Raw genomic sequence first — 24,546 nt, forward strand, 5'->3', positions numbered from 1 at the left:
ATCTACCCTGTCCAGCCCCCCTCAGAATCTTATATGTTTCAATAAGGTCACCTCGCATTCTTCTAAACTCCAATGAGTAGAGGCCCAACCTGCTCAACCTTTCCTCATAACACAACCCCTTCATCTCAGGAATCAACCGAGTGAACCTTCTCTGAACTTCCTCCAAAGCAAGTATATCCCTCCTTAACTAAGCAAAACCAAAACTGTACGCAGTACTCCAGATGTGGTCTCACCAATACTCTAGTACGCTATTTGAAGAAGGACAAGGAGTTCTCCCATCATATCCTGGCCAATATTCCTCCCTCATCCAATGCAACCAAAAGGTGAAGATTAACTGTTCAACTTCATTACTCTCTGGTCAGAGAATATGGCCATCAAATTTGCCAACAGAAAAATAACATAAGAATTAGAAGCAGGAGTCGGCCATTCGGCCATTCAGTGAGATCACGGCTGATCTTCGACCTCAACTCCACTTTCCTGCACTCTCCCCATATCCCTCGATTTCCTTAATATCCAAAAATCTATTGATCTCTGTCTTGAATATACTCAACGACTGAGCCTCCACAGCCCTCTGGGGCAGAGAATTCCAAAGATTCACCACCCTCTGAGTGAAGAAATTTCTCCTCATCTCAGTCCTAAATGGCCGTCCCCTTATCCTGAGACTGTGACCCCCTGGTTCTAGACTCCCCAGCCCGGGGGGGAAACATCCTCCCAGCATCTACCCTGTCAATCCCCCTCAGAATCTTGTATGTTTCAATGAGATCACCTCTCATTCTTCTAAACTCTAGAGAATACAGGCCTAGTCTACTCAATCTCTCCTCATAGGACAACCCTCCCAATAATGACAGTCAATACACTTTGAAACAATTCATTGCATGAAGTGCTTTGTGACATTTTGACGTGATAGGGCTCTCTGTGACTAATAGTCTATCTGCTTTTTCTGCTCTTTCTTAGTGGAGCCACATGTTCCTCCTCATCGAGGGACATGGACAACATGGCTACGAGCTTTTCTTCAAGACCAGAGAACTGAAAAAAAAGTGGCAGGAACAGTTTGAAATGGCTTTGTAAGTTTTAAGGTTAAGGATGATGAGTGGCAAGCGAGAGACAGTAACACTTCCGCCTTGGAGCACTGTGACACGCCTGATACAACAACAACTTGTATCTGTAGCGCCTTTAAAGTAGTGAATCTTCCCAAGGCGCTTCACAGGAGTGTTATGAACTAAACATTTGACACCAAGTCGCAGAAATAGAAATGAGTGCAGGTGACCAAAAGCTTGGTCAAAGAAGTAGGTTTTAAGGAGCGTCTTAAAGGAGGAAAGAGACGCAGAGAGGTTTAGGGAGGGAGTTCCAGAGCTTGGGGCCCAGGCAGCTGAAGGCACGGCCGCCAGTGGTGGAGTGATTATAATCAGGGATGCTCAGGAGGGCAGAATTAGAGGAGCGCAGACATCTCGAGGGGGTTGTGGGGCTGGAGGGGATTTGTAAACAAGGATGAGAATTTTGAAAGTGAGGCGTTGCTTAACCGGGATCCAATGTAGGTCGGTGAGCACAGAGGGTGATGGGTGAGCGGGACTTGGTGCGAGTTAGGACACGGGGCAGCGAGCACAAGGGTTGATGGGTGAGCGGGACTTGGTGCGAGTTAGGACACGGGGCAGCGAGCACAGGGGGTGATGGGTGAGCGGGACTTGGTGCCAGTTAGGACACTGGGGCAGCGAGCACAGGGGGTGATGGGTGAGCGGGACTCGGTGCGAGTTAGGACATGGGGCAGCTGAGTTTTGGATGACCTCACGTTTACGTAGGGTAGAATATGATGTGTTGTAAGGAGGGGTGGTCACTGACTGCCAGGTACAATGTATTTGCTTCATGGGTTCTTCGCTTAAGAATTCACAGCAACACATTGCTATTAAGAACTAGTTGGTTTATTAGCAATGATTTAACAATCACACTACACATTACCAGTTCATCCACCAGCCTCACAATCACCTGCCCCATCGTGGATCCCCCAAACCCAACTGGCTGGGATTTTATTGAGTCTTGTGAACATCATGTGACTGGCTCAGCCACTCCCAACTCAACAGCTCTACAACTATTTAAGATAGAACTTTTAAATTAAATGCCCTCTTTTTGTAAGGGCACTAGAACCCATAAATCCAAATTAACTTGGGAACGTTATCAAATTTGGTTGCAGGGGGGGGGAATGATGCACTCCAGTCCCTCCGGCGCCCACCTCTCGCGGAAGGCCGCGAGTGTAGCAGTGGACAACGCGTGCTCCATCTCCGGGGACACTCTGGCTCAGATGTAACCGCGGAAGAGAGGAAGGCAGTCGGGCTGAGCGATTACCCTCGACCGCCCGCTGCCTGGTCCGGCTGATGGCCCCCTTGGCCAGGCCCAGGAGCAGTCCTGCGAGGAAGCCCTCGGACCTGCCCGCTCCCCTCCGCACAGGGTGCCCAAAGATCAGGAGCGTGGGACTGAAGTGCAGCCAGAATTTGAGGAGCAGCTCCTTCAAATAATGGAACAGGGGCTTAAAAGCTTTGCAAAGCTACGTACATTACACCATGCATCATCTCAATAACTGTGCCAAATTCAGGCAAGAGAGCTGGAATACAAAGGGGAGGAAGTCATGCATCAGTTGAACAGAGATTTGATCAGTCCCCTTCTGGAGTAACTGCACTTGGTTCTGGGCGGCACAGCTCAGAAATTATATAATGCCCTTGGAAGAGGGTGCAATGCAGATCTAGTTCTAGAACCAGGGGTCACAGCCTCAGGACAAGGGGTCGGCCATTTAGGACTGAGATGAGGAGAAATTTCTTCACTCAGAGGGTGGTGAATCTTTGGAATTCTCTGCCCCAGAGGGCTGTGGAGGCTCAGTCGTTGAGTATATTCAAGGCTGAGATCGATAGATTTTTGGACTCTCGGGGAATCAAGGGATAAGGGGACCGGGCGGGAAAGTGGAGTTGAGGTCAAAGATCAGCCGTGATCTCACTGAATGGCGGAGCAGGCTCGAGGGGCCGAATAGCCGACTCCTGCTCCTAATTCTTATGTTCACCAGAATGATAGCAGGACTTGGAGGGTTAAATTATGAAGGCAGGTTTGCTTGTTTTCCCATGGGTATAAGAGGTTGAGCGGGTGAGCTGATCGAGGTGTTTACATTTTGAAAAGGATTCGATAAGGTAGATACGGGGTTCCCATGTGCCCTTGTGGGAGAATTAAGAATAAGGGGGACACAATCTTAAAATTAGAGCTAGGACGTTCAGGAGCTAAATCACGAAGCACTTTTTCACACAGAGGGGAGTAGAGATCTGGAACTTTTCCTCCAAGAGGCTGTGGCTGTCGTCGGATAAATGGAGCTTGCAACGCTGAGATTGATGGAATGTTGTTGGGTCAGGGTATCAAGGGATATGGAGCCTTTGCGGGTAAATAGTTACGATACAGATCAGCCGCGATCTAATTAAATGGCGGAACAGACTGGAGGGATCTAGTGGCCTCCTCCTGTTCTTAATATTTCCCAGAATGTTGGCACTGTGCAGAGAAGCAAGCTATGGGTGTTTCTTCAAAGCTTGGTCATAGAGCTAGTGCTTTAAGGAGTGTTTGAGAGGAGGAGAGGGTTACAGAAGTGGAGAGGGAATTTCCGAGCTCAGTCAGGACTTGGAGAGGGGACAGAGGAGATTTACTAGAATGGTTCCACGGATGAGGGACTTCAGTTACGTGGATAGATTGGAGAAGCTGGGGTCATTCTCCTTGAAGCAGAGAAGGTTAAGGGGAGATTTAACAGAGGTGTTCAAAACTATGAGGGTTTTCTTTTAGTGGAGATAGGGAGAAACAGTTTCCAGTGGCGGGAAGGTCGGTAACCAGACATCACAGGTTGAAGGTCATTGGCAAAAGAACCAGAGGGGGAGACGAGGAGAATGTTTTTACGCAGCGAGTTGTTGTGATCGGGAACGCGCTGCCTGAAAGGGCGGTGGGAGCAGATTCAATAGTAGCTTTCAAAAGGGAAATTGGATAAATACTTGAAAAGGAAAAATTTGCAAGGTTATGGGGAAAGAGCAGGGGGGAGTGGGACTGATTGGAAACAATGGGCCGAATGTCCTCTGTAATATATGCACTTGTGAGTGTGCTCACAGGTGTGTAGAGCTGTTGAGTTGGGGAGTGGCTTAGCCAGTCACGTGATGTTCACAAGACTCAATAAAACCCCGGCCAGTTGGGTTCGGGGGAATCTACGATGGGGCAGGTGGTTGTGAGCCTGGTGGATGAACCGGTAATGTGTCGTGTGATTGTTAAACCTTTTGCTAATAAACCAACTAGTTCTTAATAGCAATGTGAATTCTTAAGCAAAGAACCCATGAAGCAAATACATTACAGCCTCCTTCTGTACGATTCTATATCTCCATGGGAACTGAGTGAAACAGCACCAAGTGAGAGAGGGAGAAAGACATGAGCCTTTTGCTTGCCATACCCTCTCTAAAATCAGAAGGTACTCAGTACAGTTTTGAGTTTCCCTCCTAATTGTAAAATGTCTCTCAGGTCGAACATCTTCCCCGAGAACGGATGTGCGAATAGTCACGATTTCCAGATGCACTCATTTGACGAGTCGGCAACGTGCAAGGCCTGCCAGATGTTGCTAAGGTACGGCCCTGGTCCCTGGGCGAGACGCACGGGTGGTCGCCTTCCTCTGCAACACTAACGGGGCAGTCACTCGGAGCGGCCCCGATTCAACCTTCCTCTTCACTGTCCTCATTCCCCGCCCCAGAGAGCTGTGGAGGCTGGGTCATTGAATATATCCAAGGCGGAGCTCGACAGATTTTTTGAGCGATAAGGGAGTCGAGGGTTATGGGGAGCGGGCGGGGAAGTGGGGCTGAGTCCGTGATCAGATCAGCCACGATCTTATTGAATGGCGGAGCAGGCTCGAGGGGCCGAATGGCCGACTCCTGCTCCTATTTCTTGTGTTCCTCACGGGCACACGCAGACCTTTCACATTCCTCCCGACTGGTGCTGGGATTTGCCATGGGTCTGACCTTTAGGATTCTGCTGCAACTGTGGCTCTTCAACTAATGCGGCATCACCTTCCAGATGAGACGTTAAACTGAGGTCCCGTCTGGTCTCTCAGGTGGGTGTAAATGATCCCACTATTTCGAAGAAGAGCAGAGGGGGGTTCTCCCCGTTGTCCTGGGGCCAATCTTTATCCCTCAATCAACATACCAAAATCCAGATGGTCTGGTCATTATCACATTGCTGTGTGTGGGAGCTTGCTGTGCGCAAAATTGGCTGCCACGTTTTCCACATTACAACAGCGACCACACTCCAAAAGTACTTCATTGGCTGTTAAGCTCTTGGGGACGTCTGGTGGTTGTGAAAGGCGCTATATAAATGCAGGACTTTTATCAGCAAGAGTCTCTAGGCAGCGATCAGGAGCACGATGTTTGTACCTTCTCTTCACATGGGCCTGGGATTCGAGGGGCTGAGACTTATTGGAGCAAAGGTGGTGGAAGGTTTAGAGGGGATTTGAGGGGAAATTTCTTGAGGGTGGTGGGGGTCTGGGGTGGAACTCACTGCCTGAAAGGGGTGGTAGAGGCAGAAACCCTCACCACATTTAAAAAGTACTTGGATGTGCACCTGAAGTGCCGTAACCTACAGGGCTACGGACCGAGAGCTGGAAAGTGGGATTAGGCTGGGTAGCTCTTGGTCGGCCGACGCGGACACGATGGGCCGAATGGCCTCCTTCCGTGCTGTAAATTTCTCCGATTCTGTGATTCGATTTTGATTTTAATTTCTGGCTTCGGGGCTAGGTTGTTTTTTTTTTTGCCTCCACATACGTTGATTCAATTCACGACTGAATGCACCACAAAAGCGGGGCGGGATTGTGTGGCTTGCATATGATAGAACGGAAACGATGATTTGTGTGTGCATTTTGCAAAAATATACATCAACATAGTGGGCTGTGTTTTTTTTCCAAAAAAAACCAAGCTGTATTTTGTGCCTTATGGTAAATCCCGAAATAATCGTGTACCCGTCGAGGCACGATGCAAATGCACGGAATCGCAGGAACACAAATCTTTATAATATCACCACAAGGTAAATGCCATTGAGAAAATTGTGGGTTTGAATGGCGGAACTTGTGAATTGAGCCGGATTTCCTGCAGATGGCGCTACAGGCGATTGGCGCGAGGCCAGGCCGTGTCGCCACCTGCTAGGACTTAACGAGTGCTGCTAGAAATTTTTAAAACTCAATTAATGTCTTTAAAAATTTGAATGGTTGAAAGAGAGATCTGTGCAGCAGTGCAAGTTCCACGCCAGAAGTCTCATTCCTTGCTTGCCAGCAGGAATGACCTGGCATTCACCTATTACATTGGATTTACGCCACAGAAACAGACCACTGGGCCCATCGCTCCGTGCCGGGGTTTATGCTCCAAACCAGCCCCCCCCCCCCTCCCACCCCTCTTCATCTCACCCCATCAGCACATCCTTCTGTTCCTTTCTCCCTCGTGTGTTTATCCAGCCTCCCCCTTAAAGGCAACTAATGGTATGCGCCTCAACCCCTCCCCTGTGGCAGCGAGTTCCACATTCTCACCACTCCCTGGGTAAAGAGGTTTCTCCTGAATTCCCCATTGGATTTATTCGTGACTGTCGTACGTTGACGGCTCTCCAGTTCTGTACTCACCGTCAAGTGGAAACATCTTCTCCACGTCAACCCTGTCAAACTCGTTCACACTGGACATATTAGAGAGAGAGAAACTGTTCCCATTGGGTGGAAGGGTCGGGAACCAGAGGACACACAGATTTGAGGCGATTGGTAGAAGAACCAAAGGCGACACGAGGGAAAACGTTTTCCCGCAGCGAGTGGTTAGGATCTGGAATGCGCTGCCTGAGAGGGTGGTGGAGGCAGACTCAATCGTGGCTTTCAAAAGGGAGTTGGATAAGTGCCTGAAGGACAAAGAATGTGCAGGGTTATGGGGAAAGGGCGGGGGAGTGGGACTGGCTGAAGGGCTCTTGCAGAGAGCCGGCACGGGCTCGACGGGCCGAATGGCCTCCCGGGCTGGAACCGTTCCGGGATTCTATGATAATTTTGAAGACCTCTAACAGGTCACTCCTCACTCTTTTCCTTTGTCAGCCTCTCCAATCTTTACTGATAGGTGTGGTATCATTTCAGCTCATCTTGTTTGCAGCTTGTGCAATGCCGCAGTATCCCTTTTGCAATATGGAGACCAGAACTGTTTGCTGTTGTCCATGTGCGGTCTAACCAACATTCTGTATAAGTTTAACGGAACATCTGGCCACAAGCACTTACCTCCTTTTCTGTCGCTCAAGGGGCACATTCTTCCAGGGCTACCGATGCAATCGGTGCAGGTCTGCAGCTCACAAGGAATGTTTAGGAAGGGTACCTCCATGTGGCAAGCAAGGTAAGACTCGTCTTTGTATTGCACACACTGGCACCCGCCTGTGCAGATCAGCTCATCAGTATCGGGTTGGAAGGTTGACCCGTCGAGCTGCATGGAACCTCTTTGGTGATCTGCGATAATGAGCGCGCTGATGGGGAGTTAGCGAACAGCCCATCAATGTCGGCAGCATGCAGATTGGGTGCTGCCCATTGTGCTTCCATCAGCCGTGGCTGAGTGGGCAGCTCCCTCGCCTCGGAGTGCAGAAGGTTGTGGGTTCATGGCCCACTCCAGCGACTTGAGCACAATTTCCAGGCTGACACTGCAGTGCAGTGCTGAGGGAGCGCCGCACTGTCGGAGGGGCAGTGCTGAGGGAGCGCCGCACTGTCGGAGGGGCAGTGCTGAGGGAGCGCCGCACTGTCGGAGGGGCAGTGCTGAGGGAGCGCCGCACTGTCGGAGGGGCAGTGCTGAGGGAGCGTCGCACTGTCGGAGGGGCAGTGCTGAGGGAGCGCCGCACTGTCGGAGGGGCAGTGCTGAGGGAGCCCCGCACTGTCGGAGGGGCAGTGCTGAGGGAGCGCCGCACTGTCGGAGGGGCAGTGCTGAGGGAGCGCCGCACTGTCGGAGGGGCAGTGCTGAGGGAGCGCCGCACTGTCGGAGGGGCAGTGCTGAGGGAGCCCCGCACTGTCGGAGGGGCAGTGCTGAGGGAGCGCCGCACTGTCGGAGGGGCAGTGCTGAGGGAGCGCCGCACTGTCGGAGGGGCAGTGCTGAGGGAGCGCCGCACTGTCGGAGGGGCTGTACTGAGGGAGCGCCGCACTGTCGGAGGGGCAGTGCTGAGGGAGCGCCGCGCTGTAAGAGGGGCAGTGCTGAGGGAGCGCCGCGCTGTCGGAGGGGCAGTGCTGAGGGAGCGCCGCACTGTCGGAGGGGCAGTACTGAGGGAGCGCCGCACTGTCGGAGGGGCAGTACTGAGGGAGCGCCGCACTGTCGGAGGGTCAGTACTGAGGGAGCGCCGCACTGTCGGAGGGTCAGTACTGAGGGAGCGCTGCACTGTCGGAGGTGCCGTCTTTCGGATGAGACGTTAAACCGAGGCCCCTTCTGCCCTCTCAGGTGGATGTAAAAGATCCCATGGGCACCATCTCAAAGAAGAGCAGGGGAGTTCTCCCCGGTGTCATGGGCAATATTTATCCCTCAACTAACATCACTAAAGAAAAAAGATGATCTGGTCGTTATCTCGTTGCTGTTTGTGAAACCTGAGTATTGATCAGTGGTACTGGTTGTCACCCTGTTTCACTGCCCTTAGTGTGATGAAGAAATTCTTGTTTTAAATTCTCTTCATGTCATTTACTTACAGACAGTGGATCATCGACTTTGACCAAGGTACTTCTGAATTTTTAACCTCTTTGCTGCTTGTAATACCGCCTTATGTCTTTTAATATAAAACTTCATATATACTCTATATCATAACACCTTGGCATTCTCTGCCCCAGAGGGCTGTGGAGGCTCAGTCGTTGAGTATATTCAAGATGGAGATTGATAGATTTTTGGATACTGAGGGAATCGAGGGATATGGGGATCGGGCGGGAAAGTGGAGTTGAGGTCGAAGGTCAGCCGTGATCTCATTGAATGGCGGAGCAGGCTCGAGGGGCCGAATGGCCGACTCCTGCTCCTATTTCGTATGTCCCGTCGTTGTTTGTGGGACCTTGCTGTGTGCCAATTGGCTGCTGCAATCTCCACATTACAGCCGTGACTCCCAATGTTCCACGTGAGCTGCACTTTGATGTTTTAATGCGTGGTGCCGTACAATTTAAAAGTCGACGAGTGGCCTGCGCAGCACCGGGCCGATGACTGCGCGGCTGCACATGCGCAGCTTAGCGGTGACTTCACTGCAAAAGTACCTCATTGGCTGTAGAGCGCTTTGGGGCGTCATGAGGTCGAGAAAGGCGCTTTATAAATGCAAAGTCTTACCCTTTTTTTTCCTTTCAGAAATTGAGAGAGAAACGGGGCGCGTGTGGGCCGAGGGGGGGGGGGAACTACGGAATAAACTGTGTGATACCGAGGATGGGATCCATAAACCCTCCTCTGTGTAACAAATAAAACTGCACTCGTCACTTCAATAAGTAAAAAGCACAATATTTCTTTCTGCAGAGCAAAAGTCACCGAAATCCCCCAAACCGAGCGCTCAAGTCAGGTAAGCACCTTCTTCGGCTTAATCCGCCTCGGAGCATTTCGTGGTTGCAATAAAATTCCAAGCGTTTTTGTTAAAATCTTTCGGGCTGGAAATTCGGTTGAAGGTTTTTACGGCGCGAATGTCGGAGAGCGGGGGTGGGTGGGAGGGGGCGGGGTCGGTCGTCACTAACTTTAGGGCTAGCGACGGGAGCCCCAATGTTCAGCGGCTGTGCTCCGAGAGTGGGGCGGAGAGCTCGGGGAGGCGTTCACACCTAGGCCGGGTGCAGCAACCAAATATCCCGTGCTAAACAGCTGGCCTCGGAGACAGGCCTCACTGGCAAAAAAAAATAATCGGAACCAAAAAACGCAAAAAACATACCCGATACATTGCTCGCCCCAAATAAAGTTAAATTGCAAAAAAAATCTATACATATATATATTTACTCCGGTCAGTAAGGCGAGTGGGAGGAGGAGTAGGAGGGTGATTGGGAAGGTGAAATCGTCCGAATCATGTCGTTGACAATCTACCGCGAGCTTTAAGGGCTTCCATCCCTCTCCTTTTCTTGGTCTCTCTCGCAGGTTTGCCCAAAACGGAAGTTTGCCAAGAATATTATGGGATACCTCCTCCGCCTGTGGCCTTCGGACCGGCCCTGAAGCTGGTGCTGGGAGATATAATCGAACTGACCAAAGCCGAGGTGGAACAGCAGTGGTGGGAGGTGAGCACGGACTGACCTATCCGCTACGCTGCCTTGGCATCACAGCGGCTTATCTTATTGCTGTTGTTTTTTTGTTAACATTCTCGCTCATTTTCAGACAGCCGGCACAGGAACGATGGGCTGAATGGCCTGCTGCTCTGCCATGTGATTGTGTATCTTTCACCAGTACATCAGTTAATACACTTTGGGCAGGGGATGCTGCGTATTCATTCTACCCAACGTACACTAGAGGTGATCCAAAACCTGGCTGCCCCCGTGTCCTAACTCGCACCGAGTCCCGCTCACCCATCACCCCCTGTGCTCGCTGCCCCCGTGTCCTAACTCGCACCGAGTCCCGCTCACCCATCACCCCCTGTGCTCGCTGCCCCCGTGTCCTAACTCGCACCGAGTCCCGCTCACCCATCACCCCCTGTGCTCGCTGCCCCCGTGTCCTAACTCGCACCGAGTCCCACTCACCCATCACCCCCTGTGCTCGCTGCCCCCGTGTCCTAACTCGCACCGAGTCCCACTCACCCATCACCCCCTGTGCTCACTGCCCCGTGTCCTAACTCGCGCCGAGTCCTGCTCACCTATCACCCCCTGTGCTCGCTGCCCCATGTCCTAATTCGCTCCGAGTCCTGCTCACCCGTCACCCGCTATGCTCGCTACCCCGTGTTGTAACTCGCACCAAGTCCCGTTCACCCGTCACCCCCTGTGCTCACTGAGTGCAGTCACTGTTGTAATGTGGAAAATGCAGCAGCCAATTTGCGCACAGCAAGCTCCCACAAACAGCAACGTGACAATGACCAGATAATCTGTTTTAGTGATGTTTATTGAGGGATAAATGTTTCCCAGGACACTGGGGAGAACTCCCCCAGCTCTTCGAAATAGTGCCATGGGATCTTTTACGTTCACCTGGGAGAGCAGACGGGGCCTTGGTTTAACATCTCATTCAAAAGACGGTACCTCCAACAGTGCAGCACTCCCTTAGTACTGCCCCTCCGACAGTGTGGCGCTTCCTCAGTACTGCCCCTCCGACAGTGCGGCGCTCCATCAGTACTGCCCCTCCGACAGTGCGGCGCTCCATCAGTACTGCCCCTCCGATAGTGCGGCGCTCCCTCAGTACTGCCCCTCCGACAGTGCGGCACTCCCTCAGTAATGCCCCTCCGACAGTGTGGCACTCCCTCAGTACTGCCCCTCCGACAGTGCGGCACTCCCTCAGTACTGCCCCTCCGACAGTGCGGCGCTCCCTCAGTACTGCCCCTCCGACAGTGCGGCACTCCCTCAGTAATGCCCCTCCGACAGTGCGGCGCTCCCTCAGTACTGCCCCTCCGACAGTGCGGCGCTCCCTCAGTACTGCCCCTCCAGCAGTGCGGCACTCCCTCAGTAATGCCCCTCCGACAGTGCGCCACTCCCTCAGTACTGCCCCTCCGACAGTGCGGCGCTCCCTCAGTACTGCACTGGGAGTGTCAGCTTGCATTATGTGCTCGAGTCTCTGGAGTGGGACTTGAACCCACAACCTTCTGACTCAGAGGCGAGAGTGTTGCCCACTGAGCAACAGCTGACACTCAAGTAAGTTGCATACCTGGGAGAGGACATTGCTGATGGCCAGGGTTCCTGCTCTTTGTTGCGATCCACAGTAATGCCCGACTATGAAATAGTGGTGAGTTAACACACAGGAATTTAACGCTTGTTTTTCTTTTGATGGCTGTAGGGAAGGAACACGTCTACGAACGACATTGGCTGGTTCCCCTGCGTTAATGTGAAACCCTTTGTATGTGTAAGTGAAACGAAAGCCTTGACTTGTGCAGCAGATCCTCATTCGCTGTGTGCACTGTTTGAGTGGGGAGGCCTCGCTGGGGTAGTGTGCTGAGGTGCCGTGGCTTCGAACGTTAGCGTCTGGCGAGGCGTTCCCAATCTCGGCCATGCTGGCACGGACACGATGGGCCGAACGGCCCCTTCCCCCGCGCTATCGTACTCTGTTACCAGCGGGACTGACTGCTGGTCCCCAATGCCGTGTTGGTCATTTCGGGGCCTCTCTGAGCCAGATGCCTAATCTAAACGAAATTTTCGACTGGTGCGTCCCTTTTCATAGAACCATAGAAATTTACAGCACGGAAGGAGGCCATTCGGCCCATCGTGTCCGTGCCGGCCGACCAAGAGCTACCCAGCCCAATCCCACTTCCCAGCTCTCGGTCCGTAGCCCTGTAGGTTACGGCACTTCAGGTGCACATCCAAGTACTTTTTAAATGTGGTGAGGGTTTCTGCCTCTGCCACCCTTTCAGGCAGTGAGTTCCAGACCCCCACCACCCTCTGGGTGAAGAAAGTTCCCCTCAAATCGTCTCCAAACCTCCCCCCAATTACTTTACATCTATGGCCCCTGGTTGTTGACCCCACTGCTAAGGGAAATAGGTCCGTCCTATCCACTCTATCCAGGCCCCTCATAATTTTATACACCTCAATAAGGTCTCCCCTCAGCCTCCTCTGTTCCAAAGAAAACAACCCCAGCCTCTCCAATCTTTCCTCATCGCTAAAATTCGCCAGTCCAGGCAACATTCTCGTAAATCTCCTCTGCACCCTCTCCAGTGCAATCACATCTTTCCTGTAATGTGGTGACCAGAACTGCACGCAGTACTCCAGCTGTGGCCTAACCAGTGTTTTATACAGTTCAAGCATAACCGGCTAATAAAGGCAAGCATTCCGTATGCCTTCTTAACCATCTTATCTACCTGGCCTGCTACCTTCAGGGATCTGTGGACATGCACTCCAAGGTTTCCATTCTTCCTCTACATTTCTCAGTATCCTACCATTTAATGTGTGTGCCCTTGGCTTGTTAGCCCTTCCCAAATGCATCACATCTCAGGAATGAGTCAGGAAACATCGGCAGAGGATCCCCAGGGAGTGCACCACAATCTACAGGCTGTCTCCAGGAGCGTGTCTATGTTGCCCCTACACACAAAAGTCGCAAACTATTTGAGTGGGTGCCATTAAATTAAAAGAGTCGATCTCTAATATGCTCTCCATGTACTTTGTATCTTCCAGGCACTGCAAACAGACTATTCCGTCTATTCCTGGTAAGCACAATAGTGTAAATACTGTGAACATATTTGTCTCCAAATGAAAACCCTTTTGTAGGTCCCCCCAGGCGAGCTGTGTGTGTAATCTGGCACAGGGTGAATTGCCACATCGAGGTACAAACGAGGGCGTTTGCTGCTGCCATCGAGCACACACCCCGACGCGGATCAGCGAAGTAGTTTCTAAAGTGACCGTGAGATTTGTGCCTCGCAGGTACGCTGGGCCCATGGAACGTGGTCAGGCGGAAACGATACTCGGCAGTCGATCGGATGGCACCTACCTCGTCAGGCAAAGAGTGAAGGATGCCGGGGAATATGCCATCAGCATCAAGTAATGAGCGACAATTAGCACAAGGCAGCATCAATAACATCTACATTTTCATCTCCTGTAAAGATAGTTGTAGTGTAGTTGTGTGTGACAAGATTCATTCCGGCAGTGCAGCGCTCCCTCAGTACTGCCCCTCCGACAGTGCGGCACTCCCTCAGTACTGCCCCTCCGACAGTGCGGCGCTCCCTCAGTACTGACCCTCTGACAGTGCGGCGCTCCCTCAGTACTGACCCTCCGACAGTGCGGCACTCCCTCAGTACTGACCCTCTGACAGTGCGGCGCTCCCTCAGTATTGCCCCTCCGACAGTGCGGCACTCCCTCAGTACTGCCCCTCTGACAGTGGGGCACTCCCTCAGTACTGCCCCTCCGACAGTGCGGCACTCCCTCAGTACTGCCCCTCCGACAGTGCGGCACTCCCTCAGTACTGACCCTCTGACAGTGCGGCGCTCCCTCAGTATTGCCCCTCCGACAGTGCGGCACTCCCTCAGTACTGCCCCTCCGACAGTGGGGCACTCCCTCAGTACTGCCCCTCCGACAGTGCAGCACTCCCTCAGTACTGCCCCTCCGACAGTGCGGCACTCCTTCAGTACTGCCCCACCGACAGCGGGGCGCTCCCTCAGTACTGCCCCTCCGACAGTGCGGCACTCCCTCAGTACTGACCCTCCGACAGTGGGGCACTCCCTCAGTACTGCCTCTCCAACAGTGCGGTACTCCCTCAGTACTGCCCCTCCGACAGTGTGGCACTCCCTCAGTACTGCCCCTCCGACAGTGTAGCACTCCCTCAGTACTGCCCCTCCGACAGTGCGGCACTCCCTCAGTACTGCCCCTCCGACAGTGCGGCACTCCCTCAGTACTGCCCCTCCGACAGTGGGGCACTCCCTCAGTACTGCCCCTCTGACAGTGTAGCACTCCTTCAGCACTGCCCCTCCAACAGTGCGGCGCTCCCTCAGTACTGCCCCTCCGACAGTGCGGCGCTCCCTCAGTATTGCCCCTCCAACAGTGCGGCACTCCCTCAGTACTGCCCCTCCAACAATGCGGCGCTCCCTCAGCACTGCCCCTCCGACAGTGCGGCGCTCCCTCAGTATTGCCCCTCCAACAGTGCGGCGCTCCCTCAGTACTGCCCTCTGACAGTGCGGCGCTCCCTCAGTACTGCCCCTCCAACAACGCGGCGCTCCCTCAGCACTGCACTGGGAGAGTCAGCCTCGGTAAGATGCTCAAGTCTCTGGAGTGGGATTTGAACCCACAACCTCTGACTCAGGCGAGAGTGCTGCCCACTTAGCCACGGCTGGAACTCTGAAATATTGATTATTCCATTTATCAGACGTACTTGGACTAAAGTTGCACTTTGAGATATTTGCATACAAATATGATTTTAAAAAAATCCTATTTCAAAGGATTGTTGTTCATGCAGTTAATTGTAAAATAATTAATTCAGCTATTAAAATAGCTTCACATTTATCAAATATTATTATGATTAAACTGCAGAGCATTGCTCAGAATTCAGTACATGTTCTGTAAGGGGTTGCAGAAGGTTAATATTTCATGGTGCTTTTGCGACAGGTTCAATGTAGAAGTAAAGCACATCAAGGTGACAACGGCAGAGAGTTTATTCCGTGTGACGGAGAAGAGGGCCTTCAAATCATTACTGGTGAGCGTACACTGTAACTTCAAATCGTGGCAGCTTTAAACCAAGGCCGGTGCCAATACACCAGTTCTTGTGGCTTAACCAGTCTCCCACACACTGCTGTCAAAGATCACTGCCGTGCTGATCCAGAGATTTTAACTCATAGGCTTGGATTTTCGGTTGTCTAAGGCCTCAGTTAGCGGCCAGAGGGGGTGTTAATGGGAGGGTCAAAGGTTACCGACCGGGCGCGTAGCATTTAGCGCCCCGACCGAAAATTCATTAGCCGGGGGTGCAAACCGCTGGCGCCTAGCTGTGACGATCGCTCCGATCCGGACGTATTCCTGGTGCCACCCCACGCTTGCGCTCCAGTTGGTAAATTCGGTGTGTGTGCCTCACTGAGCGCTCGCCAATAACAACGTCTGGAAAAAACAGACGGTCCAGGCTTGCAGAGTCGTTAACTGGCGGCTGCTTAAAGGGATGAGGAGGCGTTTCCCTCGGAGGTCACAGTCAGTGCAAGGTTTACACACAGCACGGTGTGAGTCTCAGTCACAGTCAGTGCAAGGTTTACACACAGCACGGTGTGAGTCTCAGTCACAGTGCAAGGTTTACACACAGCACGGTGTGAGTCTCAGTCACAGTCAGTGCAAGGTTTACACACAGCACGGTGTGAGTCTCAGTCACAGTCAGTGCAAGGTTTACACACAGCACGGTGTGAGTCTCAGTCACAGTCAGTGCAAGGTTTACACACAGCACGGTGTGTGTCTCAGTCACAGTCAGTGCAAGGTTTACACACAGCACGGTGTGAGTCTCAGTCACAGTCAGTGCAAGGTTTACACACAGCACGGTGTGAGTCTCAGTCACAGTCAGTGCAAGGTTTACACACAGCACGGTGTGAGTCTCAGTCACAGTCAGTGCAAGGTTTACACACAGCACGGTGCGCGAGTCTCCGAGTTTGCAGCGACAGACAGACATAACAGTGTGGTTTGAGAACAGGTGATTTTGAAAACTTTAACGGGAGCGTTACTGTGGCAGCATCTTTAAGACTCGGCTTTTCTCGGGATTCATAGTTCCGCGCAGGCGCAATGGGCCCGCCAAATGTACCGACGAAACTTTCCTTATCGACCCCACCCCTGCCCGGCACTGGTGTGCACCGGCTGATTTATCACCCCAGTCAGCTCTTCGACCGATTCTGACCAATTTCTGGGCCCAAACTTTTTCAAGGCGCTAAAATTACCGCTCGGCCTGGATTAATGCCCCAACTGAGGCGTGGCCGAACTTCTCCCCCTAACTGTTGCCCTGTTTTATCACGCACTTTGCGATGGTTCCTACTGGAGGCCTGTTCTGGTGGCTGCTGACTTTAACACATGCCTCAAGGCCTTGGAGAGGGCGCAGAGGGAGATTTACCCGAATGCGACCAGCGATGTGGAGAGACTGGAGAAGCTGGGGTTGTTCTCCTCAGAGCGGAGATGGACACGGGGAAGGGTTAACGTTATGGAGAGTTTTGATAGAGTAGATCGGGAGAAACTGTCTCGGCTGGCAGGAGGGACGGTAACCAGGGGAGGCCGAGTTAAGATCGTTGCCAAGGGTTAGATGAGGAGAAGTGAGTTCTTGTGATCTGGAACGCGCTGCCCGAAAGGGTGGAGGAAGAAGATTCAATAATAACTTTCAAAAGAGAATTGGATAAAATCTTGAAAAGGAAATATTTGGGGGCTATGGGGGGGGGGGCAGTGGGATTAATTGGATCGCTCCTTCAAAGCACAATGGGCCCAATGATCTTCTGTGCTGTTTGATGCTATGAGATGAGCCTTGATCCATTGGCATCTATAGCTGCTTCCTGTTTTTTGGTTTGTTTTTGAGTCACTTGCAAAGCTTTTGCCCTCCACTGTTCATACTGATGTCATTAAGAACATAAGAAATAGGAGCAGGAGTCGGCCATTCGGCCCCTCGAGCCTGCTCCGCCATTCAATGAGATCATGGCTGATCTTCGACCTCAACTCCACTTTCCCGCCCGATCCCCATATCCCTCGATTCCGTCAATATCCAAAAATCTATCGATCTCAGCCTTGAATATACTCAAAGACTGGGCCTCCACAGTCCTCTGGGGCAGAGAATTCCAACGATTCACCACCCTCTGAGTGAAGAAATTCCTCCTCATCTCAGTCCTAAATGGCCGACCCCTTATCCTGAGACTGTGACCCCTGGTTCTAGACTCCCCAGCCCGGGGGAAACATCCTCTCAGCATCTACCCTGTCAAGCCCTGTAAGAATTTTGTATGTTTCAATGAGATCACCTCTCATTCTTCTAAACTCTAGAGAATATCGGCCCAGGCTACTCAATCTCTCCTCATAGGACAATCCCCCCCATCCCAGGAATCAGTCTGGTGAACCTTCGCTGCACTCCCTCTATGGCAAGTATATCTAAGGCAGGAGGTTGTTTCTCTGGGCTGAAGTGTTGAGAACCAGTGGCCACAGTCTCAGGATATTTGAGACTGTCGGCCATTTAAGACTGAGATGGGAAGGAATATCTTCACTCAGAGTATGGTGAAGTTTTGGAATTCTCTACCTCAGAGGGCTGAGTCTCTGAATATATTCAAGGCTGAGATCGATAGATTTTTGGATATTAAGGGAATCAAAGGGATATGGGGATCGGGCGGGAAAGTGGAGTTGAGGTCGAAGATCAGCCATGATCTCATTGAATGGCGGAGTAGACTCGAGGGGCCGAATGGCCGACTCCTGCTCCTAATTCTTATGTTCTTATGTTCCTTGGGTATGGAGACCAACCTGTTAACATTACTTCATTGCTCTATGTCGGTTGCGTGAATCAACCTATTATCTGATGGTTCCTCTGTTGACATAGTCAGTCGTTCCACTGCAACAATCATCGGACCAAACAAGTATTTGTCTCCCTGCAGGATTTAGTGTACTTTTACCAGCACAATTCCCTAAAGGAGTGCTTTAAAACAATGGATACAACCTTGCAAAATCCTTTCAAAGAACCAGAGGCCAGAGTGGTTCCAAGACTTTCAGGTGAGCTAACAAGGAGGGGCAAGAACGGGGGATCATTGTATTCCCATCTCGTCTGCAAACTCGTTCACTTCTCCAAGGTGCAGCCTGCCGTACCTCAGATCAAATTCCATTCATTGCTAACCAAGTGCCCAGTCACCATTGTCCGAAGCGCCAAACCATGCACAGTTCAAACTTAACAAAGAGCAATGAGGAGTTGTGTGGCTTGTGGTATCACTGTGTAAGTGGCTCGGATTCAATTCCTCTGCACACTATTTTAATAAAGAAAGTCTTGCCATTTACAGAGTGCCATTCACAACCATTGGACGCCCCAAAGCGCTTTACAGCCAATGAAGTACTTTTGAAGCGTAGGAAACGCGGCAGCCAATTTGCGCACAGCAAGCTTCCACACACAGCGACAATGACCCAGATCATCTGTTTTTAGTGATGTTGGTTGAGGGATAAATATTGGCCCCAGGACACCGGAGAGAACTACCTTGCTCTTCTCTCGAAATAGTGCCCTGGGATCTTGTACGTCCACCAGTTGGGGCCTCGGTTTAACGACTCATCCAAAAGACAGCGCCTCCGACAGTGCGGCGCTCCTTCAGTACTGCCCCTCCGACATTCCCTAATCACCCTCGAGAAGGTGGTGGTGAGCCGCCTTCTTGAACCGCTGCAGTCCCGTGTGGTGAAGGTGCTCCCACAGTGCTGTTAGGGAGGGAGTTCCAGGATTTTGACCCAGCGACGATGAAGGAACGGCCGATATATTTCCAAATCAGGATGGTGTGTGACTGGGAAGGGAACGTGGAGGTGGTGGTGTTCCCATGCGCCTGCTGCCCTTGTCCTTCTAGCGGGTAGAGGTCGTGGGTTTGGGATGTGCTGCCGAATGGTGCACACTGCAGCCAGGGGGCGCAGGTGGTGGAGGGAGGGAGTGTTGAAGGTGGTGGGTAGCGTGCCGATCAAGCGGGCTGCTTTGTCCTGGATGGCGTAGATTACAGAGTTTGAGGCGAGTGCCATGGAGGGATTTGATAACAAGGATGAGACTTTTGAAATTCATAACAGAGGGAGGAATCACAAAGGTACGATCACCACCAACTGATGATTCTTTGTAACCTTTGAATTTGTCAGGGGCGAGTTTGAAGTGTTACGGAACTGCGAAAGCCAGGTACGACTTCTCAGCCAGGGACCGATCGGAGCTGAGCTTGAAGGAAGGAGACGTAGTTAAAATCATTAACAAGAAAGCGTCGCCCGGTTGGTGGAAAGGAGAGGTGTACGGCAAGGTCCGTCGCAAAGCTCTCACCTTCAATCTTCATTTCTTTCCCCCCCTTTCTCTTCCCGCGCTAGCTGGCCGTGCATTGTGCCATTCTAATGTTTAAAACAACTCCATTTGTACATCTTTCATGAGGGAAAGAAAGAACTTGAGTTTATACAGAGCCTTGCATGACCTCGGGGTGTCCCACAGCTCTCTGGGATAGAGAATCCCAAAGATATAACACCCCAGAGTTGCCTGTTCAGAAGGTGGTGGTTGGGTCACCATCTTGAGCCGCTACAGTCCACTCTGATGGTTTGTGAGTTAGTGCGTAAAGAACATAAGAATTAGGAGCAGGAGTGGGCCATTCGGCCCCTCGAGCCTGCTCCGCCATTCAATGAGATCATGGCTGATCTTCGACCTTAACTCCACTTTCCCGTCCGACCCCCAAATCCCTAGAGTCCAAAAATCTAACCTCTGTCTTGAATATACTCAAGGACTGAGCCTCCACAGCCCTCTGGGGCAGAGAATTCCAAAGATTCACCACTCTCTGAGTGAAGAAGTTTCTCCGCATCTCAGTCCTAAATGGCCGGCCCCTTATCCTGAGACTGTGACCCCTGGTTCTAGACTCCCCAGCCTAGGGGAAACATGTTCCCGACGAGCCCTGTAAGAATTTTGTATGTTTCAATGAGATCACCTCTCATTCTTCTAAACTCTAGAGAATATCGGCCTAGTCTACTCAATCTCTCCTCATAGGACAATCCCCCCATCCCAGGAATCAGTCTGGTGAATCAGTTCGTTGCACTCCCTCTATGGTAAGTATATCCTTCCTTGGGTAAGGAGACCAGAACGCTCAGTACTCCAGGTGCGGTCTCTCCAGGGCCCGATATAATCGCAGTAAGGCGACTTTACTCTTATACTCAAATCCTCCTGTAATAAAGGCCAACATACCATTTGTTTCCTTAATTGCTTGCTGTACCTGCAGGTTAACTTTCAGTGATTGGTGTACAAGGACACCCAGGTCCCCCTGAACACCAACATTTCCCAATCTCTCACCGTTTAAACAATACTCTACCTTTCTGTTTTCCCGACCAAAGTGGATAACTTCACTATTTCTCCACATTTTATCACGTGGTGCTTCGGTAATATTGCCCGCTCTCTGTTTTCAGGTCGGTTTATTCCCAGCCAACTACGTGGAGGAAGATTACTCAGATTACTGCTACTGAACCTGCTTCCACTCGTGGCCATTCTCGGAAGACTCCAGCAAAGGAGATTCTACTTCGGAGCAGAGGTTGATTCTGGCGGTACTCCGCATCCAGAGCCTTGTGGTGTCCTAGTAATCTTCAATATTAACCTTCTGTGTTCTTCAGTCCCTTTATGAAGCTATAGTTAAAAACTATTGAAGTTAGGGTCTGTACTATCCTAAAGGCATATCCCTCTAGACATGTACAAGGACACTGTAAGCAATTCTGCTGTTTGCATTGTTTAAATAGAAGGAACATTTTGATCTTTCTGTATTTATTAATACAGTATAAAAATGTCCTCAAGAACACCTTGTCAGCGTCTTTGTTTGGAAATTGGTGATCAGAAGAACTGAACTTGCATATGGAAAGTATTTCGGGTAAATGAAAAAAAGACTTGCATTTCTATAGCACCTTCCACGACCACTGGACGTCCCAAAACGCCTCACAGCCAATGAAGTACTTTTTGGAGTGTAGTTGCTGTTGTCGTGTAGAGAAACGCGGCAGCCAATTTGCGCACAGCAAGCTTCCCACACACAACAATGTGATAATGAGCAGATAATCTGTTTTTGTTATGTTGGTTGAGGGATAAATATTGGCCCCAGGACACCGGGGAGAACTCCCCTGCTCTTCTTCAAAATAGCACCGTGGGATCTTTTACATCCACTTGAGAGAGCAGATGGGGCCTCGGTTTAACGTCTCATCCGAAAGACAGCACCTCCGACAGTGCGGCGCTCCCTCAGCACTGCCCCTCTGACAGTGCGGCGCTCCCTCAGCACAGCCCCTCCGACAGTGCGGCACTCCCTCAGTACTGCCCCTCCGACAGTGCGGCGCTCCCTCAGTACTGTCCCTCCAACAGTGCGGCACTCCCTCAGTACTGCCCCTCCGACAGTGCGCCGCTCCCTCAGTATTGCCCCTCGGACAGTGCGTCGCTCCCTCAGTACTGCCCCTCCGACAGTGCGGCGCTCCCTCAGTACAGCCCCTCTGACAGTGCGGCACTCCCTCAGTACTGTCCCTCTGACAGTGCGGCACTCCCTCAGTACTGCCCCTCCGACAGTGCGGCGCTCCCTCAGTATTGCCCCTCGGACAGTGCGGCGCTCCCTCAGTACTGCACTGGGAGTGGCAGCCCTAGACTTTTTGTGGGACTTGAACCCACAACCTTCTAACTCAGAGGCGATGGTGCTACCCACTGAGCCACAGCTGACACTCGGTCGGTTTGTTGAGAACAGCAAGTGGTCTTCAAGGCTAGACCAGGGTTGGACCTGATCCCAGTTGGGATGCTACAATCAGGCTTGGTCCCTGGGCAGGTTCCTGCCGCTGATTGGTATCTAGCGCCCCCTGCTGGAGTGTGAGGTGTGAGACACATGTGGTGCCTCACATGATCAAGATGTCTCCCAATTGTCCAGCTTCCAAAAGGACAAATCGCCATCGGAGGAACAGCTGATGTTGGTGCAGCATTGAATAAAATTCCCACAGTGTGCATGGACCTTTGCTAAAATATGCAGTCGCACACCTTCCACAGAAGACTACAGCCTCTGCAGTGAGAGCAATTCTATACCAGGGCTAGCACTGCACCACGCGCTGTCATGTACAAATTTAGACATTTTTCAGGCCATTTAACCGCAGAAGGCTCCACAGGCAGGGCTTCCCTCCTGCACATTTCCCAGCGGGAGGGGAGGTGGCGGGAGTCCGGGTTGTGTTTTCTTCCTCCCTAATCCAGGAGCATTGAGGTCAATTGCAGGAACCTCCCAGCGCCCAAATTGAGATCGGCCAATCCCAGTGCGTCTGGACATGGGCGGTGGGCAAGCTCGAGCTCATCCGCGACGCCCTCCATTGTTGAATAGTGCGCCGACGCCGGCTCCCTGGATGCACGTGAGGGTTGTGGGGAGAGGCCAGCACCCGGGGAACCGTGCCCCTGTCAGGGCCTTCGACAAACGGAGGGAAGCAGTAAGGAACTTTGTACATCTGGGATTTGTGCAGGTTTTGGGGCAGATTTTAATCTGGGCCTGATGCATGCCCCGCCCAACAGTAACTAATTTCGTAAAGGCTCAGGCTGGAACAGGCGTCAGGCCTCTCATTAATATATTTAAAGGGGCTTACGCCTGTTTTCAGCATCCGCCCTGGACGCCAAATAAGTGGTCCCCACGAATTTAGCAGTGGGACCGGCAGTCCTGTGCAGATTGGCCGCCGATTGTTCCACTGCTATATTGGTTTGCACCTGCACTCGCTTTACCCCTGGAAAAACAGGTGTGACACATACCAACTTCTGCCTCTTGAAGAGTGCCAGATCAAACCAGCAACAAATGTGTGTTAGTTCGTGCAGCACCTTTACCGCGGCAGTTACCATATACAACAGACTCCTCAAGTCGTTGGAGAAATACCACCAGCGTTGCCTCCGCTTGATCCTGCAAATCCCCTGGGAGGACAGACGCACCAACGTCAGTGTTCTCGATCAGGCCCAACATCCCCAGCATCGAAGCACTGACCACACTCGACCAGCTCCGTTGTCCGACGCGAGACTCCCAAAGCAAGCGCTCTACTCGGAGCTCCCACACGGCAAGCGAGCCCCAGGTGGGCAGAGGAAACGTTACAAGGGACACCCTCAAAGCCTCCCTGATAAAGTGCAACATCCCCCACCGACACCTGGGAGTCCCTGGCCCCAAGACCAGACCACCCTAAGTGGAGGAAGTGCATCCGGAAGGGCGCTGAGCACCTCGAGTCCCGTCGCCGAGAGCGTGCAGAAACCAAGCGCAGGCAGCGGAAGGAGCGTGCGGCAAACCAGTCCCACCCTCCCCTTCCCTCAATGACTATCTGTCCCACCTGTGACAGAGACTGTAATTCCCGTATTGGGCTGTTCAGTCACCTGAGAACTCACATTTTGAGTGGAAGCACGTCTTCTACGACTCCGAGGAACTGCCTATGATGATGATTTTCAGCAGCCAGACAGACAGCAGGCTTGTGGGAGGCTGCTCAGGGTAAGCAGCCAAAGGCACAGTTAATGAGAAGGGCATGCAAGAGGGTTGTGGCATGATGACTGGAGGCCGTTTCACCGATGGCAGAGTCCGTGTGGTGTGGTAACCCCGACTGTTATATATGTAAACTTGTATTTACTCTGTACAGCCACCAGAGGGCTCATCCCCTGCAGTCCCAAGGGATCCCATAATCCCTTGGGAGCACAGGCATTTAAGGAGGCTTCACAGGTTGGAGAGGCAATAAAAGACTACGGTCACACTTTACTTTGAGCTCACAGTGTTCAGTCTGACTCTTTCTCCATACAAAACAGATACGATGCTCTGAAAATGCTCCTAACAGAGGCCTTTAAAATGATGAAAGGTTTTGATAGAGTGGATACAGAGAGAGTGTTTCCACTTGTGGGGAAGAGCATAACTAGAGGCCATCAATATAAGATCGTCACCCAGAAATCCAATGGGGAATTCAGGAGAAACTTCTTTACCCAGAGAGGGGTGAGAATGTGGAACTCGCTGCCACAGGGAGGGGTTGAGGCGAATAGTATCGATGCATTTAAGGGGAGGCTGGACAAGCGTATGGGGGAGAAGGGAATAGAGGGTTACGCTGATAGATTTAGATGAGGAAAGACGGGAGGAGGCTCGAGTGGAGCATAAACTCCGGCACGGACTGGTTGGGCCGAATGGCCTGTTTCTGTGCCGTGTATCCCGTGTAATTCTGTGTAAAACAATGATCACACTTCATTTTTTTTTTAAAGTATTTTTTCATGGGATTTTGGCATCGCTGGCAAGGCCGGCATTTATTGCCCATCCCTAACTGCCCCTTGAGAAGGTGGT

General features: G+C 51.8%; 1 protein-coding gene across 1 annotated transcript in view; it reads left to right on the forward strand.

Moving 5' to 3' along the window:
* Positions 1 to 20,997, forward strand: part of LOC139237905 (proto-oncogene vav-like) — a 135,136-nt gene extending 114,139 nt beyond the window's left edge. The window contains exons 15-27 of the mRNA XM_070867197.1: positions 955 to 1,064; positions 4,519 to 4,620; positions 7,300 to 7,391; positions 8,716 to 8,741; positions 9,510 to 9,552; positions 10,110 to 10,246; positions 11,940 to 12,005; positions 13,268 to 13,299; positions 13,514 to 13,630; positions 15,188 to 15,275; positions 18,163 to 18,277; positions 19,382 to 19,533; positions 20,672 to 20,997. Coding sequence (XP_070723298.1) covers positions 955 to 1,064; positions 4,519 to 4,620; positions 7,300 to 7,391; positions 8,716 to 8,741; positions 9,510 to 9,552; positions 10,110 to 10,246; positions 11,940 to 12,005; positions 13,268 to 13,299; positions 13,514 to 13,630; positions 15,188 to 15,275; positions 18,163 to 18,277; positions 19,382 to 19,533; positions 20,672 to 20,728 — 1,137 coding nt within the window. The 3' untranslated portion in view covers positions 20,729 to 20,997. The remainder of the gene's footprint in view (positions 1 to 954; positions 1,065 to 4,518; positions 4,621 to 7,299; positions 7,392 to 8,715; positions 8,742 to 9,509; positions 9,553 to 10,109; positions 10,247 to 11,939; positions 12,006 to 13,267; positions 13,300 to 13,513; positions 13,631 to 15,187; positions 15,276 to 18,162; positions 18,278 to 19,381; positions 19,534 to 20,671) is intronic.
* Positions 20,998 to 24,546: the final 3,549 nt, after the last annotated feature.

This window comes from Pristiophorus japonicus, chromosome 24 (assembly GCF_044704955.1).
Source record: "Pristiophorus japonicus isolate sPriJap1 chromosome 24, sPriJap1.hap1, whole genome shotgun sequence".
NCBI classification, from domain to species: Eukaryota; Metazoa; Chordata; class Chondrichthyes; family Pristiophoridae; genus Pristiophorus; species Pristiophorus japonicus.